General features: G+C 43.3%; 1 protein-coding gene across 2 annotated transcripts in view; it reads left to right on the top strand.

Moving 5' to 3' along the window:
• CDH13 (cadherin 13) overlaps positions 1 to 25,091 on the top strand; it is a 1,016,268-nt gene that overhangs the window by 661,149 nt on the left and 330,028 nt on the right. For both annotated transcript variants that reach the window (XM_040254058.1, XM_040254059.1), the window contains one exon: positions 3,320 to 3,464. In XM_040254058.1, coding sequence (XP_040109992.1) covers positions 3,320 to 3,464 — 145 coding nt within the window. The remainder of the gene's footprint in view (positions 1 to 3,319; positions 3,465 to 25,091) is intronic.

Genomic DNA, 25,091 nt, shown 5'->3' with positions numbered 1-25,091 from the left:
ACAGGGCTGAGGACAGAGCTGAGGATGAGGGAGGACGGGGCTGAGGACAGGGGAGGACAGGGCTGAGGATAGGGGAGGACAGGGCTGAGGACAGAGCTGAGGATAAGGGAGGACGGGGCTGAGGACGGGGGAGGACAGGGGTGGACAGGGCTTAGGACGGGGGAGGACAGGGCTGAGGACGGGAGGACAGGGCTGAGGACGGGGGAGAACAGGGCTGAGGATAAGGGAGGACGGGGCTGAGGATTGTCCTCAATGGATTTCTGTTAAATTAACTAAAATTATGCTTTTGAACTGTGGTGTTGGAGAAGACTCTTGAGAGTCCCTTGGACTGCAAGGAGATCCAACCAGTCCATTCTGAAGGAGATCAGTCCTGGGTGTTCATTGGAAGGACTGATGCTAAAGCTGATACTCCCGTACTTTGGCCACCTCACACAAAGAGTTGACTCATTGGAAAAGACTCTGATGCTGGGAGGGATTGGGGGCAGGAGAAGGGAATGACAGAGGATGAGATGGCTGGATGGCATCACTGACTCGATGGACATGAGTTTGAGTGAACTCCGGGAGTTGGTGATGGACGGGGAAGCCTGGCGTGCTGCAATTCTTGGGGTCGCAAAGAGTCAGACACAACTGAGCGACTGAATTGAACTGAACTGAACTAAAATTAAATGCATCCTAGGAGCACTTCGTTCTTTTTCAATCCTGTTCCAGAGGCCTTGATTTCTAGCATTATTGTTTTCAATACAAAATTCAGGAGTCAAACTCTGGGTAGTATTGTAACATAAAATACTCTCACGTTGATACCTTTGGTCTTGTAAGATTCAGCTCAACATTTGGCATTCATCCTGATCAGTTTATCTGCTTAGTGTCTGTCTGTCTTTCCATTATGTTGAGGTGAGATCTAGAGTCTGCCCCTCCCAGTGTGGCAATTTGGCAAAAATGTGAATTCTATTCTTCTTACTTGTGGTTTACGACACTAGCCAAATCTTATAGGCTGTGAGGGCTTAGGATTCAAATCCGAGTTATCTGGTGTCTTTAGAGACAGGTTTTTGGTTGAAATAAAGTCAAGTCCTCAGCTATTTGGGGGAAAACAAAAGGCCAGACCTTCATTATTAGAAGAAATTGCTCCCGAAGCTTGATTTTTATTTTCTTTGTTTAGCAGTATTCTCACAGTAGCTTTAAAAATCGGCATAAAATTTCACTCTCTCTAAGATCTCCTTTGTGTGCAGATGTTAAAAGGCTCTGCCTATTTAGTTTCTTCTTAGCTATGGTATGTGTGCAATATTTTATCTGCCCCAGAAATCAGTGTGTGTGTGTGTGTGTGTGTGTGTGTGTGAATTTACTAGTAAAAGGATGAGACAGTATTAATGGAAAAAACTCCTCTACTCAAACATACCTGGTTCCATGCCTGTATACTGTTCTCACACTCTGTCCGTGTGTGTGCATCACACGTGTGCAGTTGTTGCTGTTCAGTCACCAGGTCGTGTCTAGCTCTTTGGGCCCCCGTTATCTGCAGCACATGCATCCTGGACATGCTGCTCAGTGCTTTCTCATACAGTGTGCAAGCCGATCCATTTTATCTAATGGCTGTATTTTAGTGTCTTACTACGTAAATATTTAATTCATCCCTTTCAGCTGGATGCTTAGTGGACACCAGGGTTATCTCATTGTTAGAAACGACACTCCAGTGAATATTCCCATGTATGTAAGAGCAACGTGTCTCAAACACTAACAGGAGAGGTATCCAGATGGAATAAAATGTGTGAGTCCTTCACAGATTTGATGAATTTGGGCTCCCCAGGGGGTTCAGTGGTAAAGAATCCGCCTGCCAGTGCAGGAGACATGGGTCCGAATCCTAGGTCAGGAAGATCCCTTGCCTGGGAAATCCCACAGACAGAGGAGCCATAGGGTCGCAAAGAGTTGGGCATGACTGAGAATGCACACAGGTACCATGTTGTCGATACTTTCCAAAGGGTGAAACCAATTTACAACACATTCAGGTAGAGTATAACAAATGTGCCTCTCTTTTCTTTTCCTAATTTGGGCTAGTTTTGACAACAGTGTTGATAAAAACAACGGTAACAATAGTAGCAGCTAATATTCTTGAGATGAGCTATGTGACAGGCATTACATTAAGTGATCTGCAGACATTGTTTGTACTGGGTAAAAATGTAAATCTGCAGACTGACTTCACAAGGCCAGCTCCAGACTCCACTGACCTGTTGTCCAACTGGCTCTGTTCCCTCCTTACAGATGGTTCATAGGGGCACTGTGAACCTCAAGTGAGTTAACGTGATAGGGCACCTTGGTAAGCCCTGGGTAATGCTGGTTACCGTTATTCCTAATAATGATTATTTTATGAACCCATTTTACAGATGATAAAACTTAAGAGGTTAACTGTATGGGCCGAGGTCACATACCTAGTGAGAGAGTGTGCTGGGATTCCAATTGCAGAGACCATTCCCCAAGGATTATGACTGCAGACACCTTTTGCTGATACAACTACTCAACCAGTTCCCAAGAGGGGAACAACACTGATAGCTAAGAAGAGTGACTGTTGCCCCTGAGTTAAATCAAGGCAGACTCAGGCCTAGAAATGAGAGCATTGGGACCCCATGTTTCCATGTTTCACTGGAAAAGCCAAGATGTAATTCCTTGTTTCCAAGCAACCAGGCAGCTGGTCTTTCAATGCTGTTTCCTTCATCCTTGGGATCTGAAGCCAGGAAACTGTGAAACGCCCCCTAGACTGTAAAGGCCTCATGGACAGGAGCCCTGAGGTCCTGCTTAGGACCCCCACACGCTCCTTCCTTGCCTCAGGAAGGTTCTCTACAAATTTTTACTGACCTGAATTTCCCCTAAATACCACCATAAACACTTCCAGTTATTTCTTAATATACTCTGTTCATAACTGCTTAGTCAATTATTTTTATTAGCATAATGTTCCTTTTAAGCATAATGATATTGGAAAAACAGAAACAATGTAAGTGCATTGCCTCAGCTATGGTTGATTGCTGGTGTTTTCCTCCTCCTTTTTTTTTTTTTTTTTTTTTTTTGTGTGTGTGTGTGTGTGGACTTCCTTTGCAGATTTGATGAATTAATTGTAAATTTCCCAAGGGGAACTAGCATGAACTGAGCTTTGTCTTTTATTCTGTAATGTTCAGTTTCTATTCTAGTCCTGGTGACTATCCATTGAGACCAAAGTTTGAATATTGCCAAGGGCTCATAAAATTGCTGACATAACCTACTTTCTCCAGAGAACCCAATTTCAATTTTCCTAATGAATGAATGCCTTCTTTCTCCCCCAATCTCTTTGCTCCAATAGCTATTTGTGGAGACCGTAGATGTCAACGGCAGGACTCTCGAGGGGCCAGTCCCTCTGGAAGTCATCGTGATTGATCAGAATGACAACAGACCCATCTTCAGGGAAGGCCCCTACATCGGCCACGTCATGGAGGGGTCACCTACTGGTATGTTAAGTCGGCTCACAGTTTACATAAAGGCTTGGGAGGTGGCCTACTGTGGTCTATGGGGATGCTGGAGACTGTTTCATCGCCACCGTTCTGACTTACTGTTGGTGTGTGTCAACACTGATGTATTATTTCCCTGGACAGAAGCAGACCCTAGAAAACTGCAACTCAGAACATGACTAGGGTGCTGCAAACTATGAAAATGTTTTCCCTCGTGTGCAAAGGTGGCCTTTAAGGGTGACCAACATCTCAGTCTCCGACGTATGGTTGATATTGGACACCATGTAAATATCTAGTTCCCCTTGTGAGGGCCCAAGGCTGAGCTTGGTGTACAGCAAGACTCTGAGGGAAATTAAGGACGTTACTGCAGCTCCTCAACTAATATTTCTCTTTATAATTGCCTTTTAATAAGAACCATTTGAGGAAAATGTGTAAGACATCCCCCCCACACACTTTTCTTAGAAGATGTAGATGGAGAAAACTTTTGTCCTTGTTCAAAGGGTGAAAGTCAAGACATTTTATTTCCCTCTCTGGCAATACATGTTTCTACTCTATGGAAATCATTCAAGGTTACTATGGAACTCCTGTCATCTTTTCCCCAGTTTTAACCTTTCTATTGGTGAAAGTTTTATATTTGAGAGCTCCCTTTTCGGCCCATTGATACTAATTAAAGCATTCTGTGGCCAGCAGCAGAAGTAGTCACTCCTGAGCATAATGCTGTTGAAAGTGAAAAGCAGTAGAAAAATCCCTATTTTAAGGGTAGACTTTAATTTTAAGCTTTCACATACATTGAGTGAAAACAAGCCGAGTGAAGAACGCCAGCGCTGCTGTGTCTGGATTATGCCCAAACACTTGTAACAGAGGAGTCACTCACTCCTCAGGCCAGTAGGACATGGATGCTCAGGGGCTGCTCGGCTGGTTCTTTTTCCCTTTGCTGAATGGATGGAATGTATCAATAACATGATACCCAAGGCTCTGGAAGTATTGTCATGGCAACCACCTAGCCTACCAGGTGACTAATTGTATGCAAGGTGCCTAAAACCTCCCTACAGCTTCCAGGAGCTAGACCTCCAGCACTTAGTCAGATAGAACCCCAGGGGCAGGAGCAGCCCTCTCCCTTCTGGGATTTGAAGGCATTCTGTAAAATGGGCCTGGAAAGTCAGAGAGCAGGTTGGTGAAGGTGGGTCACCTCAGGGAAGACCTTCCCCTCAGCATCGCTCAATAGCTGCTTTTGATGGAGAGATGACTTCCAACAAGACACACCCTGGAATTTGGGTTGGAAGTTTACAGAAATCTTAAACAAGCTGATTTGCAGAATGAGTTAGAAGAATTGATGGGGAAAGCTATTCAAATAACTGGAGTTTGAGCAGAGCAGAAAAATGATTCCCAGTTTCCGTGTGTTTCCGTGTGTTCCCGGGCCCTGTTTGTGAGTGACTGGAATTCGAGATGGGCCCGAGAAGTGTTCTAAATGTAAATGACAGTGGTTACATCCGAGGCGGCTGTGAGGCGGCTGTGAGCAGGTACACGTCTTTGTATATTATATGCGTATATGATTAGACGATGTCCAATTTTTCTCCCGCTGTGCCCTTCTTTAAAGTTTCAGAAAGAATTTCAAATTTTATTGCTTTATATACAAGTCGTTATTTTCAGAGAAAAATGGAATCCTTTATGCGCATTGAATTTCTTAAAGCACAAAGCAATCCAGTTAGCGTGAACGTATTCCCAGCGAAACATAAACCACCTTAAACTTGTATTTATGATTGGTATTATCCTATAAAAATACATAAAGACTTGGATATCTGTATGGAATAGTTTCTTCCAGTTATGCAGAATTTGGCCTGATTCATGGTTTTCTTTTTTGGCACTCTCTGGGTTTGATTATAAAACAGGAATTGAAATATGGAGTCAGTCAAATTTGAGGTCAAAAATGTGACAATGTTGTGTAAAAGTTTCAGCAGAAAAAAACCCTTAGATTACTTTGCACCCTGTGGGAGAGCTCAAGCAGATGGTACCTGATATCTGTGAGGACAGTGGAGATCTGGGACAGAAGGCGGGGCCTGTTTTCCAGTCCCCTCCCAGCCTACGCTACTTGTAAGTCCTAACAATCTCTGACAGGCTGGAGAAATGATCACCTCTTCTGTTTCCACAATGTCCTGCTCATTTGTGGCTCATGGAATCCTATGCGCTGTAGACACTGTATTGCATCCATTTCACAGAGAGGAATCCCATACCTCAGGAATTCATTGACCTTGCCCAGTTCACATAAATGACAGATGGGTACACTGTTCAGGACTCAACCCATAGCATCAACCTTCAAATCATGTGCTCTTCCAACTGACCCACAAACTTCCCTATGCAAACAGCCATTGAATGATCATCACACTTAGGGCGGCACTACTGTGTGCCAAGAGCTTTCTCTAACTGTATCATTTCCTCCACTCTGCTCTGAGGTGTGGGTACCACTCTTCCCATCATACAGATGAGAAGGCTGAATCTCAGAGAGATCTGGGAACTTGAACCAGCTAAGGCTGGTGGATGAGCTAGAATCAGTGTCTGCGTCTGGCCTCAAGCCACAGGCTCTTTCTCGGACACTGTATTGTACGTGGCCACCTTCTCTCACATGGACTCTTTGCAGGCCCAGCTAAAGGGAAGTATTTGTGTAGGTCTGTCAGATGAACTGAGTTAACTCCTGACAGAAAATAACCAGCTCTTCTGACCAAAAAGCCAGGCACCCTGAGTCACTTTTCATTTAATGTGAGCTGTTGCTCAGTTCCTAGGGTTAAACGATGTTAAGCATAGGGGCCCTTATCATCACTCGCGTCACTTTCTTCTGCATCCACATAACCAGAGCCAGCTTCATGGGGTGGGACCTGCACAGCCTCGCAGAGCGCCAGGCTCCAAAGGGCTCCATACTTGATTTAATGATCTGTTGTCACCATCTTAAAATTCTTAGTAATTGTTCAACAAGGACCCTGCATCTTCATTTTGCACTGAAAGGGAAAGTAAAAATGAAAGTCACTCAGTCATGTCCGACTCTTTGTGACCCCATGGACTATACAGCCCATGGAATTTTCCAGGCCAGAATACTGGAGTGGGTAGCCTATCCCTTCTTCAGCAGATCTTCCCAACCCAGGAATCTAACCCAGGTCTCCCATATTGAAGGTGGTTTCTTTACCAACTGAGCTATCAGGGAAGGCCCATTTTATGTAGCTGGTCCTACATATAGCTCTGTGGCCTGGAGCTGGGACTGATGCTCTGCTCAACTCCTTAACAAGGTGAGACTGTGAGCAGGTTACCAAACCTTCTAGAAGCCTCAGTCACCTTGTCTGTATTAACAGATAGGGTGGATATAGAATAGTACCTACCCTAGAAAGCTCTGTGCGTTGATTAACGTAGGCAGTGTGCTTCACTCAGTGCTTGGAAATGTTTAAGAAATGCCAGTGTATTGTTAATGCTGCAATTATTCTTACTATTCTGGTGGCCTACCCTTTAGGGAAGGTAAGGCAGAAAGACATGCAGTTTGTGTGAAGGAACATCCATCTCCCAACCAACCAAGCGTCATTTTCATGTTGCAGTGTACCCAGATGCCATCAGCACGAATCCATCACCAAAGAAGGTCACCCATATTTATCTCTATGTGCAGACAGGAGGCCATTTCTAGCTGCTCAGCATAAACTCCAGGGTATTGTTTTAGGGAATCATTACTAGATGAAGGAAGATCAAGAGAAAATAACAGTAGATTACATACCATCCCTTTTGTGAAGCCTCAAGGCATTGATTTATGGGACCCAAACTCAGACCCTGACTGCTCCTCAGAGCCAGCGAGAACTCCCTCTGAGTCTGATGTTCTGGGAGTGCCCAATGCCAGGGCCTCACAAGTGTGAGGGGGGCAGGTAGGTAGAGGCTGAGACCCTTGATGTTCCTGGAGGACACACACCAGAGCCCCACAGTGCCTCCTGGCACCAGCTCCCCCATGTTTTGTCACCACTGGGCCTCTGGGCACCGTTGAGAAGGGCTATCCATGAGGACTGGTATTCAAGGCTTCCTCCAGAAACAGACCCTGAGGTGAGGACTGAGGGCAGGTGGTTTACTGGACAGGTACAGGATCGCGAGTAGGGAGCGCTGCAGAAGGAGAAGCCGGCCAACTTGAGGTACCACATTAAGTCAGTTACCAGGGTAGGCACTTCTGAGCTCAATCCCCTGGGGAGGGAGGACTCTGGGAAATGCCATAAAACACATACATTGGGGTTACTCCAGCTCTGGATCCAGGGAGCTATGCTATCCATCCTCCTTGCTCTCCCCAGGGGGACTTTGGTTCCCAGACACTTCTGCTCAGCTGGGACCATACACTGGGCTGTAGCAGCCCAGAGGCAGCCCTCCAACAAGATCTAGAAGCTAGCTGTTGGATTGGCCTCAGCTGTGTTCTTCCTCCATGCTGTTGGCTACCCTGATGTTAGCAAGGGCAGCTGGGAGAAGGGCACCCACCACCTAGACAGGAGAGGCAGCTTTGAGAGACATCAGGGGAGGGAGGTAATGGGAAAATATCTTAGTCACCACACTGTGTGACTGAGAAAGATGAATGCCTTTCTTCAGAGAGAGGACAGGACCACAGGACCTAGAGGTGCATGTTCTGAGTCTTGAGAGACGCCCATTGCTTACCTGCATGCTGACCCTTCTTGAGGCTGTTGAACGGAGGCAGAGATTAGTGGCTAAATCCTCATCTTCTAGCTTCTGGGAGCCCAAGGACTGTGCCCCTCTCTTGCTCCCTTTATTTTGTTTTCACCCAGTATTTTTATTGAGCATCTACTCTGTGCCAGCACTAGTCTAAATTCTGAGAATCCAGCCACGGACTTGCCAGATGCCGCACATTTCCTCCTGACGGCCAGGTGGGGAGACAGCAACAAATAAGTCAGAATTGCAGTTGGTAGAAGAGGCAGTGCAGTCATAGGGACCACTCATCCCAGGAGGGCAGGAAGCCGGCCTCCCTTGAAGAGGTGGTGTGAGGAGATTGGGGGCAGGAGGGGAGTTATCTTTTATTTTATCTCTGGCATCCACCTGAGTTTCTGTTCTTCTAGTCTCAGTTACTGTAATGTTTAAATAAGTTCTCTCATGGCAGACAGAGGGAACCAGCCAATCAAGTGACCTTTGGACCAAAAAATGATTGTCTTGGGAGCTCAACTTTGCTCTGCAGTTGGTATTTTCTAAAACAGCTTGGACTAAATAGAGATGGGTTTGATATCTGAGAGTTGGTGTTTGAGACCTCACTCAGCATGCACCCTCAGCTTGGTGGTGGCAAAGTCCCTTCTCTGGTCACCTGTTTACTTGTTGCCACACTGCCTGTGCCTTTTGGTTCACCAGCTGTCCAGTTTTCCTCTGCTGATGTTTAGACTCTCACATCAAAGGTTTTTCCATTCTCAACAATCCCAGCCAGTCCTATGGGCTTCATATTGGGCACAGAGCTATTTTTTTCTTAAGTAAATTTCTTTTAAAAATAAAGCAGTTCCACTTTCCCCAGAGCTTTACTAAAGTGAAAAAGTGCAGGTGCCCTCCAGTCTCACCATTCGGAGCAAACCACAATTGCCATCCAGGAGTATGGTTCCTGGGCTCTCCCTGGCCCCCTCCAACACAGGGATGCACGCACACAGCACAGTCCCATGGAATCGGAGCTCTGTGCACTCCTCTGTGCCTCGTTCTTCACCCTGCACAGTCCTGTGGACATTTTTGTAAGTCAATAAATATCAAGTTATATCATTGTTTTAAACAGCTAATGCTTAGATCTACCATCATCTAGTTAGCCAATCCCATATTGACTTAAATTGTTTTCACTTTTCCCTATTTGCCATCAATTCTGCAAGGGAGGACACATCTCTTCCTACTTGTGTGACAGTTTCTTCTGGGTAAATTCAAAGAAGTGGAATTGATAGGATAAATGATATGCTTATTACATTTTGATATATATTGGGGTGACACTTTTAATCAGAGTATTATATTGGTATCTCAGCTAAACTCATGCAGGAAGATTGAACAGTCTTTCCTTTCATGGATGAGCATAGTGCTGGACATTTATTTGTATTTCCGGATTATACCCAATATCTCTAAGTCTTGTGGTCATTTTACTAGCTATATCTGTAAACTGTGAACTGTCTCACACTAAACTTCTCCCCAGACTGTGCGGTTGAGGAAGAGGACTGAAATTGTTGATTCTGACCCCTCTCCTGGAGTCATCATCAGAATCTTAGCTTAGATAAGTTGCCCAGCAACCCATTAACAGGCCACAGTGCCATTCAGATTGAATTATGATATAAATCACTCCAGAGCAGTTGACCATAAAACAAAATTTATGAAAGGGTTGCATAAGCTAATCAGAGACCTCTTCCCAAAGGGAAAATTCCAGAATAAGATATATCAAAACCGTTGAATTATCTGGACCTTGCTATTATTCAAGAAGCTAAATGTCTGCCGACTTGCTCCTATCCACATCTGGGGTCCCCATGTGGTGTCTACAGGGGCTGTAAACCAAGCCAGTCAACAGCCTTGTCGTAGGCACTTTTTCCCCTCTTTTATACCCCAGCCCCTCTCTGATGGAGACACCATTGCTGCTTGTCCACTGGTGCCTTGGAGATACCATGGGGCTTGGTGAGACAAAGGAGGATGCCTGGAGCCCTGTGTTCTAAGAGGATACCCAACCAGTGAAGCTGTGTGCTGCTTCTTTAATGCGGGGATCTTTGAAAACTGTTCTTCCCATTTTTATCCGTAGCCCTCCCTTCACCTGAGTTCATACATGAGTCCTTGGGGCCAGAGACCAGTTCAAGAAATAGACACCACCTTGTTTTTAAATCACTCTTCTCTCTAACCATGAAGTCTTGGTTCCTCGCATGGCTGTCTCCCCTTTGCCCATCACCCACCCTTACTCTCATTCATGCCAGATCTTCCAGGCACTGAGGGTAACCCACGGAACTGGACAGACTGGCTCCTGTGCTCACGGAAGTTACTCATAAAAACAAACCCTTTGATAGCCCCTGCCCCACTTGTTTGCTTGGTATATTTTAGGCTCAGGCTGGGAGTCATCCCTCCCCATTTGGGAGAGAGAAGGATCTGTGACATCAACTATCAAAAATCAAATAAAAATTAACTAAATAACTCAACCAAAACAGCATAATAGGTTAAAGTTAAGAGAAAGTAAAGAGGCATTGGTAGCTTCAGAATCTTAGTGATCATTCCACATTTTGAAAGAATAATTCTAACGTGGGTTTCCAGTTAAAATGAAAATCAGATGAGCAGCTACAAAATGAAAAAGAAAACTTCTTTGAGTTGTTATGGCACCAAGCATGGTGGACTCCAGTACCACTGAAATCCATCCCTGATGCCTGAGGATCCACTCTGAGTAGTCCAGGAATTCTTAGTGTTACATTAATACAACATTGTGGTAGACCCACCATGGCACTAAACAGTTATAATTTCAGGGAAAGTCTTATTTCAAATCAATTCCTGATGACACTTCATTCAGCAAAATCATTCAAAGAATGTTGATTGGTCAGCATCTTTGAACCAGATAGTGTTCTAAGTTTTGGAGATGCAGTACTGGCCATGACCAGTTAGCTCTCTACTCTGAAGACATTTGCTTTTCACTCGGAGGAGAAAGATAATTAATGATGAATGGAATAGAAAAGATAATTTAAGTCCTTTGGGTAAGATAGAACCAGGTGATGTGATAGAATGACAACAAGGTCAAGGAAGGCCTCTCTAAAGATGTGACATTTAAGCTGAGACCAGCGTGAATGCAGGAGCCACAGTGTCTAGAGACTAAGCACGGTCCTTCCAGGTGGAGGGATCAGAAAGTGCAAAGGTCTGAGGCAGGAAAGAAGATGGTGGGACAGAGAGGAGGCCATGGTGGTGGGAGAATGTGAACACAAAGAAGGGCCCCAGGTGAGGTCCCGGGGAAAGGCCAGCAGGAGTCAGCAAACTGTGGGCCATGGGCCAGATCTGTTCCACTGACTGTTTCTTTTTACATTAATAAAGTTTTATTGAAATACAACCATGTCCATGTATCCAAGCATTGACAAAGGCTGTTTTCACATGATGTTCTTAGAACTGGGTAGTAGTTGGAACAGAAACTGAATGTCCCACAAAGCCAAAAATATATACCACCTAAATATATTTTTTAAATTTGTAAAAAGAATTTTTTAAGGTGAAATATATATTTATATATCTCTTGAGGGTGAAAGAGGAGAGTGAAAACATTGACTTATGTCAATGTATGGCAAAACCAATACAGAATTGTAATGTAAAATAAAAAATAAATTAAAAAAAAAAACTAAGATTATGGCATGTGGTTCCATCACTTCAGGGCAAATAGAAGGGGGAAAAATGAAAGCAGTGACAGATTTTATTTTCTTGGGTTTCAAAATCACTGTGGACAGTGACTGAAGCCATGAAATTAAAAGACTCTTGCTCCTTGGAGGAAAAGCTAAGACAAACCCAGACAGCCTATTGAAAAGCAGAGACATCACTTTGCCCACAAAGGTCCATATAGCCAAAGCTATAGTTTTTCTAGTAGTCATGTACAGATGTGAAAGTTGGACCACAAAAAAGGCTGACCACAGAAGAACTGATGCTTTCAATCTGTGGTGCTAGAGAAGACTCTTGAGAGTCCCTTGGACTGTAAGGAGATCAAACCAGTCAATCCAGAAGAAAAACAACCCAGAATATTCACTGGAAGGACTGATGCTGAAGCTGAATCTCCAATACTTTGGTCACCTGATGAAAAGAGATGAGTCATTGGAAAAAACCTTGATGGTGGGAAAGATTTAGGGCAGGAGGAAAAGCGGCAACAGAGGATGAGATGGTTAGATAGCATCACCAATTCAATGGACGTGAGTTTGAGCAAACTCCAGGAGGTGGTAAAAGACAGGGAAGCCTGGTATGTTACAGTCCATGGAGTTGAAAAGAGTCAGACACGACTTAGCAACTGAACAACAACAACAACAACCACCTACCTAAATATGTATATATAAACTACCTAAATATATATTTAAAATATATTAAACATGTTAAATAGTTTAAATATTTAAACTGTATTAAATATATACATTCTTTAATGTAAATCGACCATTTACAGAAAACAGTTTGCAGATCCCTGGGTTAGAGCTCTGTAAGAGTTCACTTTGAATTTAATAGGAAGCCTTTGGGTGGTTTTAAGCAGGAAAGTGGTAAAATCTGATTTTACTGTTAATAGATGACTTGTGCTACTCAGTGGAAAGCAGAAGTAGGGATCTATTGGCATTCCAGGCACTTAGAGGACCATGGCCTGGGCCGGGCTGGTAACAGTGGAGGTGACAAGAAGCGGTCACATAAGATTTTTGTGATGAGCTCAGGATGAATGGGAGAACACTAAATATTGACTCATTTTATGGTACCTGATTATTGTAACCAATGCCATCTATTTGGAATTATGGTAATGCCATAAACTACAGGTTCTTTACCAACTGAGCTATCAGGGAAGAATAGGTTTGTACATTTTCCTCAACTGGATTTTACCTTTGGTTTTCTCTCTATGGCTTAAGCTTAAACCCAGGGGATCACATTGTCTTTTCATCTTCAACTGTCAGCATTCAGCAGAGTCCCAAGCACATGGTGGCCCCTCAATAAATTCCGTTCACTGAACAAAAGGCCTCAAATGGCAGAAAGCGTGAATCACAATAAACTTCCCTTTTTATTGGATTTTTAAATAAACATTACCTTTATTAATAATTTATTCCTCTTTGAGCAAGTATCTCAAGAGTGTGTTCACTGCTAGATCCTCTGGTGTTCAGTAAGGATGGGTTCAGGGAGGGAAGGATGCAGGAAGTAGACCCTGAGTCAGAGGAGTGAGTATGCAGAGGAGGAAGGAAGGCAGAGAGTACACACACCCTGAGCCCCCGTTAGTGCTGCGCAGGGAAGGCTGGGGCCAGGGTGCCTCTCACCAGGACCAGGGGAGGGAAGCAGGGCCGGCCCTTCAGACAGAAGCCCTGAGAGCCACCTGTATAACGTCTCCAGGACCGGCTGCTGGTTTAGGTTCTGTGCTATCTCTTAATGGAATCTTTGCAATTCTTGTAGAATCAAGGAAACAAGCTCATGGAGGTTGTTTACTTCCCCAAAGTCACACAGTTGGTGAGTGATAAAGCTGGGATTCAACTCTGCCTAACCCCCATGCCCTTTCATTTCCTCTCCATCTGCCCATAACATCCACTGCCCTTTCTCCACTTCGCCCGTGAAGACGCTACGATCTATCATAACCTGCTACCCTGAGTTCAGGGAGCATTGCCTTGTGTGTGTGTGTGTGAGTGTGTACGCGTGTGTGCACATGTATACACGTGTGTAGGCATGCGTGTGTGTGTGTGTGTGTGTGGTAGGTGAGAGAGAGAGACGGAAGGTGGGAGGGAGAAAGTGAACACTCCCAACCTCTTGCTCTGGGTTACAGCCTGGCTTGTCAGGTAACCCTGCAGCCCGCAGTTAAGGCGATGGCTTCTCAAACGGAGCCAGCGCCTCCCCCTAGCGGTAGTCCCGGGGACGCTCAAGAACTCTTCTCCAAGACTCATAAGGCATGCTGGCCATCAATCAAGACAGTCCACAAATGTCAGTTAGAAAGGATTTATAATCAGCAGAGAGCTTGATAAACCCGCTTTTACTGCAGCACCGTTGCAGTAAGAATCCCATCCCCTCTGAGGGCAGAGTCTAGGGCGGCCGCTTCCATCCATCTATACAAATACCTTTGAATCACTCCACCTTAATATATGAACAGTATTCTAAAAGAAGTCCTGAGTAATTTATGTATAGAACCACCTCCCTCCTTAAGTAAATGGAAGAGATTCAGTATTCTAAGTTCAATGGGAAGAGGGCATATAAAATCCCTTTCAAGTATATGTTCTTATAAAATATAGGTCATGAATTGAGTTTTCCAGTATCAAAGAAAAAATTTTAATAGACTTTCAGCTTTCTTGCTTTAATTATGGCTGCATTTTTAAAAACCAATCATAGTACCCAAAGCTATTTTATTATTCAGAAGCCTGGCTCTTTAAAAAAATTTCTTAAAAGTTTGGTTTGGGGAATTTTAATGTTTTCTTCTTGCTCTGTTTTTCTTTTCTTTGTTTTTTAAACTTTCGGTTAATATGCCAATTTTTAATCTGCTGTGTTCCTGGCTAATAATGGGCTGCTAATAGGGATACCCACTTTGTGGAGGAGGGCAGGCAAGGGCTCGTGTTTCTGCAAGTGATCTCTTGGTCACTTTTCAGAACAATGGAAGACCTTACAGTCCTGTTTCCTTGGCCATCAAAACTCAATGAGCTGCTTGCCATCCGTTCCTCTGTTTCTCTTTTCCATTCTGCAACTTCACCTTCCATCTTGTTTGGAGATTCCGTGCTCATTGGCTCATACCAAAGTCTTAAGCCAGGGCTAGAGGTGACAACTTGAATAGTAACCTAGAGATGCAAAATTAAGTTAATCGTGTTCTTTCTGCATGTGACACATCACTTACAAGTGGCTGGGTGGATTTCCACTAGTTTGGAAAAGTATGTTTGAAGTAGTTGAGCATGAAATGTTGACCCTTGCGCCTGAAACATGACTGAGAGGCCCACGCCGCATCTGCCCAGGAAGCATGTTCTGTGAATGCAGACAGAGTACATGGGGCACAACCCCCACAACCTAGGATTGTTTTCCTCAGAAATGCCATTAGTGCCGGGGTTAAGAAACCCTGCCCTATCCGTTAGGAAGACCAAATCTAAAGTCTGGAGGGGAGACGCTACATGTGCGGGCATTGGTCAGACCCATCTGTGGTGAGCTAGAGGGGGTGAGTAGTGGCCAGAACCTCCTCCTGTAGGGGTGCTCAGGTAGCACGTAGCTCAGGTTAACAGCGAGTGCCTTGTTAGCAGGAGCTTGTGCTGGGCCCTGTGCTCCTGTGCTAAGGGATTCCTCTGCATGCAGACTCACCTCAGGCATCCTAGGAGGGATATGCAGTCATCATCTCCATGTCTCCAGTGAGGACATTGAAACTTAAAGTTAGAAAACAATTTTTCCAGGAGAAAGAGACCTCTTCCTTAGTATCCATTCTGGTCACTTTTAGTAACAGACCCCAGCATACTACCATGACAGTGTGTCCAGATACAAACTCTACTGTCCAGCCTCTCTTGCAGCTGGAAATAGCCTTGTGAGCCAAGGGGCTAAATTTCTGGGATGAGTGGATTTCTGGATGAGTTGGAAGCCAAGTCAGCTGGGAAGAGTTTTCTTTTGTCCTCTTTCTACCACCTATTTCTATTGCTACCTGGAATGAGCGTATGATGCCAGGAACTCATGTAGCCACTGTGCTTTGTAAGGTGGCTTTGAGAATGGAAACTATGTCCTAGGAAGGTGTACCAAGCTAGAGATTAGATTCTATTGCTTGTGGAAGGTCATGTTAGCCATGGGCTGCACCTCCAGAATTATTTTACAGAAGACAATAACGGACTTCTGTCCTATTTAACTCACTGTTACATTGGATTCTCTGCATTTGTTGCCAAATCTAATAACAATAATCTAATATGTCAATATGTGGTATCACTCAAACAGTAAGAACTATAACCCAGACAATGTGACTCCAAGCCATGCTTTTTAACTACTATGCTACGCTGCTCAAGGCATTCAAACCCACTTACTCCTCTGTATGCATTTCATGTCGCCAATTTGTATGGTAATCAGAAAATAGAGCCTTTACTGGAACAAAAATGGTCTTTGTCTCTTCCATTATCTTAGAGTTCTTTCCAGAAAGCCTCCTGAGGTCTATTTGTCATTAGATAGTAGATTAGAAACATACTTAATGCCTTGTGATGGCGTCTTCCTTAGTATGGTGGTTTTGACTCCATCCTACCTCAGTAATTTCAGGTCATAGGCCAGGAGCGATTACCTGCAAATGCTCCAGTAATACGCATCATCATCTGGCTGCCGTTTACGTCAGTGTGCTGGCCTCCTGTCCACATCCCAAGGACTAGTGAGGGAGGGGAAAGATACAGAGACTGTTTGGAGGGCTCCAGATGGTTTTCAGAGAACTTTTTTTTTTCCCGTTGTTCATGAGTCAACTGCAAATGCATTATGAGGATATACTTGCTGGCTCACCAAGAAGATCAATATGTTCTGACAAGAGCACAGCGTGAGGGTTGAGACCACTGACTTCTGTGTCCCAAAGACTTGGTTTTCAGTTACGTTTTCTCTACTAATTGCAAGACCTTGAACATGCTGTCTTACCTTCTGAGCTTTGAGTAACTCCTCTGCAAGATGAGGATAACAGTATTGCCTCCAAAGGGAAGCTGGGAGGTTCAGGGAGAAAATAGATGTCAGTCTGTGAGCCCCTTGCCTGATGAAATACTGCCTGTGCTATTAGCAGCTACTGATTGTGTTTTTTCGATGGCAGTATATTCAAGAGGGTCATGGTGCCATCACCTTACATCTTCCAGGGGAGAGAGGAACTCTGCCAACCAGCAAAGCAGAATTCCAAACCTGGCTCCTTCTCTTATCAGCTGTGTGAACTTGAGCCTCAATTTCCTCATTCTGAATTGATGTTCACCCACTGTGGCAGCATTTTGTATGTGTTGAATTAGACAAATTGAAATGCTGTGATATGGAAATATTAATGAAATCTCATTTGTGCACAAACTGAGAACAATGGGATCTCCCAAATTTGAGGCATTTGTCAAGGATTACATAATTTTCAAAGTGGATGGCAGGGTTTAATAGAAACCTCAATGAAATCAGTTCACATCCCACAGAATTCACTGATCCAGCCATTTAAAGTGTTTGATTCAATGGTCTTTAGTATATTCACAAAATTGTACAGTTATCACCACAATCAATTTTAAAACATTTCTGTCATACCTAAAGGAAACCTTGAATTCATTAAAAGTCATTTTCCATTCCCTGCTCCCCTCCACAAACTCCCTAGGCCTAGGAAACCACAAATCTATGTTCTTCCTCTATAGATCTGTCTGTTCTGGACATCTCATTTAAACAGAATCACACTCTACATGGAGTGTTGTGACTGGCTGGTTTCACTCAGCGAAATGTTTCCAAAGTTCAACTGTGTCTTATGTACCAGGTAGCAGTACTTCATTCCTTTTTATTGCCAATGACAGGGCTCATTTTTAAATAAATCTGCACTTGCCACAGTTGATGCTGTTTTAACTTATAAAGATGAATGTATACTGTTTTTGTCAAGATTAGTCCTGAATCATGCACCTTTTCAATTATTTTAGATATTCGAGAATATGTCCCTTATGTAAGGTATACCTGTGCTCTACTTCTCTTGCAGTTTTGTTATAAGAATTAAATGAGATTATATATGTAAGTTCTTGCCAGGGCCCAATATATAGTGTCCCCTCAAGAAATGGTCCCTCCCTGTTTGGGGTTGTTAGTTTCATAGCACTTTTATTTCTCATCAGCTTGTGTATTTCCCTCACCCTAAGGAATTGTTGTCAATAAAGACTCAAGTCAATTAAGTAAAAGAACTACTCATAAGTATTTCCTAAGAAGATTGCTTACCAGTTATCCTAAAAATTATTTTTTAAAAAATCCATTTTCCACTAAAACGTTAAGTATTTAGAAACACATCAATAGTTCAAGCTAGATACCCCTTCATAAATTTCCACCAGCATCCATATATTCATGAAGTAATCTGAGACCTTTACTTTTACCAACCTGAATACATTTCCATTATGGCATTGTCATCATCAGGCATGTGAGATTTAGTGAAAGATGGATTTTGAAAATAGCCACACTACCGGTCTTGACGTATTTCAGCAAGATGTGTAACTGAAAGACATTCAGGCATCCTCCATCTTTCACCTGCTCCCTTTGCCCTTGGCGACTAGGTGTCACATCACGGACGTCTTTGCTCCTTCACTGAGCCATCACGGCTTGCTTCCCAGGAGAGAAATCAGGATGGGTACTTTCAGATTCATCATTCCTCCTCATCCTTCCAGTGATGCTGAGTGTTATTATCTCCATGTTTCAGGTGAGGAAACATAAGCCCAAAGATGTTGGCACAGATAATCAGAAGAGAAACTATGTGAGTCCGGGTGTCTCTGACCTCAAATCCCACCTTCCTTTAAGGAGACTGCATTTCCTCTGTCTCAGTGTGGGATAATTACTTCTTGGTATGCCTGCTTGTCCTCCACAGTAAGGTTTATTTACGCTTATTCGGTGGTCTCTGATGTAAATAGTCAGTGCTGTTCCCCAGCCAAAGCTGTGCATCTAAATAAGAAATGCTTATTTTATTGCTCATGGGAGATGCAACAGGCAAGCAACAAAAACTGCAGTGCCATTTTGGCTGAGAGTTTTTCAGGCTAAGAAGCTGCTCCTGGTTATGACTATCCACATGGATTTTCCTTATAGTCTGAGACAGTTCAGCTGTGCCTGGTCCTAAATCACAAATCAAAGGATAAGGTCGGGCTGCGTTACAAAAGGGCAGCCTCTTTCTACCAGCTGAAGAAACATTTCTAGAGTTAGAAAAACCATAACCGGGAAGCTAACCATTAAATTCATCCAGTAAAATATCAATCAGGAACACTTTTTGCTGCAGGTAACAAAATTGCAATTGAAGTGGCTTAAATGCCTCAAGTTGACTTTCCTCGTATTTCCTGAAGCTGAGAGGTGAGTGGCTTCTCCTTGTGCTTTAGTGATCTGACAGCCAATGTCTTTGTGAGTCTTTGGCCTTTCTCTTGTGGCTGCAAGACTTGTCATGGTGCTAAACATCTATGTTTAGTTAACCATCCATTAACATATACACAGATACATCTATGTTCAAGGAAGAAGAAAGAAGGGTAAGGAGACAGTGTCTATGCTTTTCATTAGGAATGCAGGGAAGCTGGAAGGGAAGGCACCGTTCAAAGGACTTCTTGGTCAAGCAAATGAAGGAAACAAAGTCAAACTGGTTTCTTCACTGCTGAAGTTTTCAAAGGCTTCAAGATGCCAAGGGTCATGTCAACGGCCAAGATGAAGCAACACCACAGAATCTCTCACAAGCAGGATGTTCTAGAAGCCTGGCATACAGGAGATGGTGGGCACTTTGAAGGGCAGCTCTTGGTTCTGAGCTGCTGGCTCATCATGAGATACCCGAGTAGTTATGCTCCCCTCCGCAGAGTGGCGGTTAAAGACCCAGGTTGAATGCAAGATGGTCTGAGAGCAAGATAATGAACCCAGGGAGGGTTGCCGAGTGTCAGGCGGACATCTGACCTTGGGACTGTCAGGACCAGCAATGAGGGGAGTGGAGCTTGTGAGTAACCTGAGCATGGGGACCACACTATTGACATCTCCTGACTCTCAGTGCCTCCACACCCACCCCTCTGGATTTAGCCAGCCTCCTTCACAGAGCCAAAGCTCAAAAAATAAGAACTTCGCTGAGTGAACTAAAATATTGTATAAATCTTAGCCAAGAATTTTAGATTTTCATTTATTTTGGAGGAGGATCATCTCACTCTTCTCATGAAGACCAACATTTTGGCCAGGTCCTTGGTAGGAAATTGACCATCTAGGATCCTGAAGGAAGACATAATACCCAAATGAAAAGTGACAGACACTTTTCATGGGTCTGTCAGACCTGAGTCTAATCAGAACTATTGGTAGATGTGTTTTGAACTTCCAGGTAGCCTCTGCCTCACTCTCTTACTATTAATAATAAGTGCCCAGCTTTGCTATATCTATAACATGCAAGATATAGAACTATAAGTTTCATACATATCACTTCTTTTTAGCCTTACCCCTCCAAAAAATAGATAAAGGAATTTTTATTTACAGATAAGGACCTGGAATTTGGTGGAAAGACAACTTACCAGAATTTCACAGCTTCCTTCCTTATCTTCCCTTATACCATGTGAACACATCAGTATAAAATAGAGCATCTAGCTGAGATTTTTTTTTTCAGGGTAGAAGAGATGACTTTAAATTCATGGTAGCTTTTACCATTTGGCACATAAGAAAAATGGGCCAAAACTGCAGTTACCTTGATGCTTCTAGGGAACAAAGAAAGTCAATGGGTAACTGGATTTTATTTTATGCATATTTTTATTAGGAAGGATTCTCAAAAGAAAAACAACCAGTAGGAAATAGATGGATAGATAGGTAGATAGATAAAATAAGGAATTGGCTCACACATTAATAGAGGCTTGAAAGTGAAAGTGAAGTCACTCAGTTGTGTCCAACTCTTTGTGACCCCATAGGCTGTAGCCTGCAGGCTTCTCCGTCCATGGGATTTTCCAGGTAAGAGTACTGGAGTGGGTTGCCATTTCCTTCTCCAGGGGATCTTCCTGACCCAGGGATCAAACCCAGGTCTCAGGGGCCGAAACCAGGTCTTCCACCTTGCAGGCAGATGCTTTACCCTCTGAGCCATATAGAGGCTTGCTGCTGCTGCTGCTAAGTCACTTTAGTCATGTCCGACTCTGTGCAACCCCATAGATGGCAGCCCACCAGGCTCCCCCATCCCTGGGATTCTCCAGGCAAGAACACTGGAGTTGGTTGCCATTTCCTTCTCCAATGCATGAAAGTGAAAAGTGAAAGTGAAGTCACTCAGTCGTGTCCGACTCTTAGCGACCCCATGGACTGCCGCCCACCAGGCTCCTCTGTCCATGGATTTTCCAGGCAAGAGTACTGGAGTGGGTTGCCATTGCCTTCTCTGATATAGAGGCTTAGAAGTCCCCAAATCTGCAGTTATCATGCAGAAGAGCCAATGGTATAGTTCTAATCCAAAAGGCAGCCAGCTTGAGGCCCCAAAAGCACCAATGTTTCAGTTCAAGTGTAAAGTATTTGGGGAAGACCAATGTCCCAGCTCAAAACAGTCAGATAAGAGGAGTTCCCTCTTACTAGTTCTCTTTTCTATACTACTCTTCTTATCTTCAGCTGATTGGATGAGCCCATTTGGGGGCAGGTACTCTGCTTTGCTCAGTCTGCTGATTCAAGGATTAACCTCATCCAGAAACATCCTAACAGACACACTGAGAGCAATGTTTGCTGACATGTCTGGGCGCCTATGGCCCAGTCAAGCTGACAAAAATCCACCATCACAATGTTGTAGACAGAATTCTGGCCCCCACGAGCCCTACTCTCAGGTCCTACCCCTGCGGTTATGTAACCTTACACTGCAATTAAGATTGTATATTGAAGAATATACACTGGAGAAAAGACAGTCTCTTTAACAAATGGTGCTGGGGAAACTGGTCAACCACTTGTAAAAGAATGAAACTAGAACATTTTCTAACACCATACACAAAAATAAACTCAAAATGGATTAAAGATCTAAATGTATGACCAGAAACTATAAAACTCCTAGAGGAAAACTTAGGCAAAACACTCTCCAACATAAATCACAGCAGGATCCTCTATGACCCACCTCCCAGAGTAATGGAAATAAAAGCAAAAATAAACAAATGGGACCTAATTAAAATTAAAAGCTTTTACACAACGAAGGAAACTATAAGCAAGGTGAAAAGACAGACTTCAGAATGGGGGAAAATAATAGCAATGAAGCAACTGACAAAGAATTAATCTCAAAAATATACAAGCAACTCCTGCAGCTAAATTCCAGAAAAATAAACAACCCAATCAAAAAATGGGCCAAAGAACTAAACAGACATTTCTCCAAAGAAGACATACAGATGGCTAACAAACACATAAAAAGATACTCAACATCACTCATTATTAGAGAAATGCAAATCAAAACCACAATGAGGTACCATCTCACGCCAGTCAGAATGGCTGCTATCCAAAAGTCTACAAGCAATAAATGCTGGAGAGGGTGTGGAGAAAAGGGAACCCTCTTACACTGTTGGTGGGAATGCAAACTAGTACAGCCACTATGGAGAACAGTGTGGAGATTCTTTAAAAAACTGGAAATAGAACTGCCTTATGACCCAGCAATCCCACTGCTGGACGTACTCACTGAGGAAACCAAAACTGAAAGAGACACGTGTACCCCAGTGTTCATCGCAGCACTGTTTACAATAGCCAGGACATGGAAGCAACCTAGATGTCCATCAGCAGATGAATGGATAAGAAAGCTGTGGTACATATGCCCAATGGAGTATTACTAAGCCATTAAAAAGAATACATTTGAATCAGTTCTAATGAGGTGGATGAAACTGGAACCTATTATACAGAGTGAAGTAAGCCAGAAAGAAAAACACCAATATGGTATACTAATGCATATATATGGAATTTAGAAAGATGGTAACAATGACCCTATATGTGAGACAGGAAAAAAGACACAGAGTATAGAACAGTGTTTTGGACTCTGTGGGAGAAGGTAAGGGTAGGATAATTTGAGAGAATAGCATTGAAACATGTATATTATCATATGTGAAACAGATCACCAGTCCAGGTTTGATGCATGAGACAGGGTGTTCAGGGCTGGTGCACTGGGATGATCCTGAGGGATGGGGTGGGGAGGGAGGTGGGAGGGGGGTTCAGGATGGGGAACACATGTACACCCATGGCTGATTCATGTCAATGTATAGCAAAAAACACTACAATATTGTAATTAGCCTCCAGTTAAAGAAAAAAAAAAAAGATTACATTGCATTTGTAATGCAATTAAGGTTACTAATCAGCTGACTTTAATATAGGGAGATTATTCTAAATCTATCTAGGAGACCTAACAACCAAAAAAGATGTCCTTTTCATTATAGGGGACTGGAATGCAAAAGTAGGAAGTCAAGAAACACCTGGAGTAACAGGCAAATTTGGCCTTGGAATGCGGAATGAAGCAGGGCAAAGACTAATAGATTTTGCCAAGAAAATGCACTGGTCATAGCAAATACCCTCTTCCAACAACACAAGAGAAGACTCTACACATGGACATCACCAGATGGTCAACACCAAAATCAGACTGATTATATTCTATGCAGTCAAAGATGGAGAAGCTCTATACAGTCAATAAAAACAAGACCAGGAGCTGACTGTGACTCAGATCATGACCTCCTTATTACCAAATTCAGACTTAAACTGAAGAAAGTAGGGAAAACCGCTAGACCATTCAGGTATGACCTAAATCAAATCCCTTATGATTATACAGTGGAAGTGAGAAATAGATTTAAGGACCTAGATCTGATAGATAGAGTGCCTGATGAACTATGGAATGAGGTTCATAACATTGTACAGGAGATAGGGATCAAGACCATCCCCATGGAAAAGAAATGCAAAAAAGCAAAATGGCTGTCTGGAGAGGCCTTACAAATAGCTGTGAAAAGAAAAGAAGCGAAAAGCAAAGGAGAAAAGGAAAGATATAAGCATCTGAATGCAGAGTTCCAAAGAAGAGCAAGAAGAGATAAGAAAGCCTTCTTCAGCAATCAATGCAAAGAAATAGAGGAAAAGAACAGAATGGGGAAGACTAGAGATCTCTTCAAGAAAATTAGAGATACCAAGGGAACATTTCATGCAAAGATGGGCTCAATAAAGGACAGAAATGGTATGGGCCTAACAGAAGCAGAAGATATTAAGAAGAGTTGGCAAGAATACACGGAAGAACTGTACAAAAAAGATCTTTGTGACCCAGATAATCATGATGATGTGATCACTAATCTAGAGCCAGACATCTTGGAAAGTGAAGTCAAGTGGGCCTTAGAAAGCATCACTACAAACAAAGCTAGTGGAGGTGATGGAATTCCAGTGGAGCTGTTTCAAATCCTGAAAGATGATGCTGTCAAAGTGCTACACTCAATATGCCAGCAAATTTGGAAAACTCAGCAGTGGCCACAAGACTGGAAAAGGTCAGTTTTCATTCCAATCCCAAAGAAAGGCAATGCCAAAGAATGCTCAAACTACCGCACAATTGCACTCATCTCACATGCTAGTAAAGTAATGCTCAAAATTCTCCAAGCCAGGCTTCAGCAATACGTGAACCGTGAACTCCCTGATGTTCAAGCTGGTTTTAGAAAAGGCAGAGGAACCAGAGATCAAATTGCCAACATCTGCTGGATCATGGAAAAAGCAAGAGAGTGCCGGAAAAACATCTATTTCTGCTTTATTGACTATGCCAAAGCCTTTGACTGTGTGGATCACAATAAACTGTGGAAAATTCTGAAAGAGATGGGAATACCAGACCACCTAACCTGCCTCTTGAGAAATCTGTATATATGTCAGGAAGCAACAGTTAGAACTGGACATGGAACAACAGACTGGTTCCAAATAGGAAAAGGAGTATGTCAAGGCTGTATATTGTCACCCTGCTTATTTAACTTATATGCAGAGTACATCATGAGAATCCCTGGGATGGAAGAAACACAAGCTGGAATCAAGATTGCAGGGGGAAATATCAATAACCTCAGATATGCAGATGACACCACCCTTATTGCAGAAAGTGAAGAGCTTCTTGATGAAAGAGAAAGAGGAGAGTGAAAAAGTTGGCTTAAAGCTCAACATTCAGAAAACGAAGATCATGGCATCCAGTCCCATCACTTTATGGGAAATAGATGGGGGAACAGTGGAAACAGTGTCAGACTTTATTTTGGGGGGGCTCCAAAATCACTGCAGATGGTGATTGCAGCCATGAAATTAAAAGACACTTACTCCTTGGAAGAAAAGTTATGACCAACCTAGATAGCATATTCAAAAGCAGAGACATTACTTTGCCAACTAAGC

Source organism: Oryx dammah, unplaced genomic scaffold (genome assembly GCF_014754425.2).
Source record: "Oryx dammah isolate SB20612 unplaced genomic scaffold, SCBI_Odam_1.1 HiC_scaffold_13, whole genome shotgun sequence".
Taxonomy (NCBI): Eukaryota; Metazoa; Chordata; class Mammalia; order Artiodactyla; family Bovidae; genus Oryx; species Oryx dammah.
This window is presented reverse-complemented; position numbering and strand designations above follow the sequence as displayed.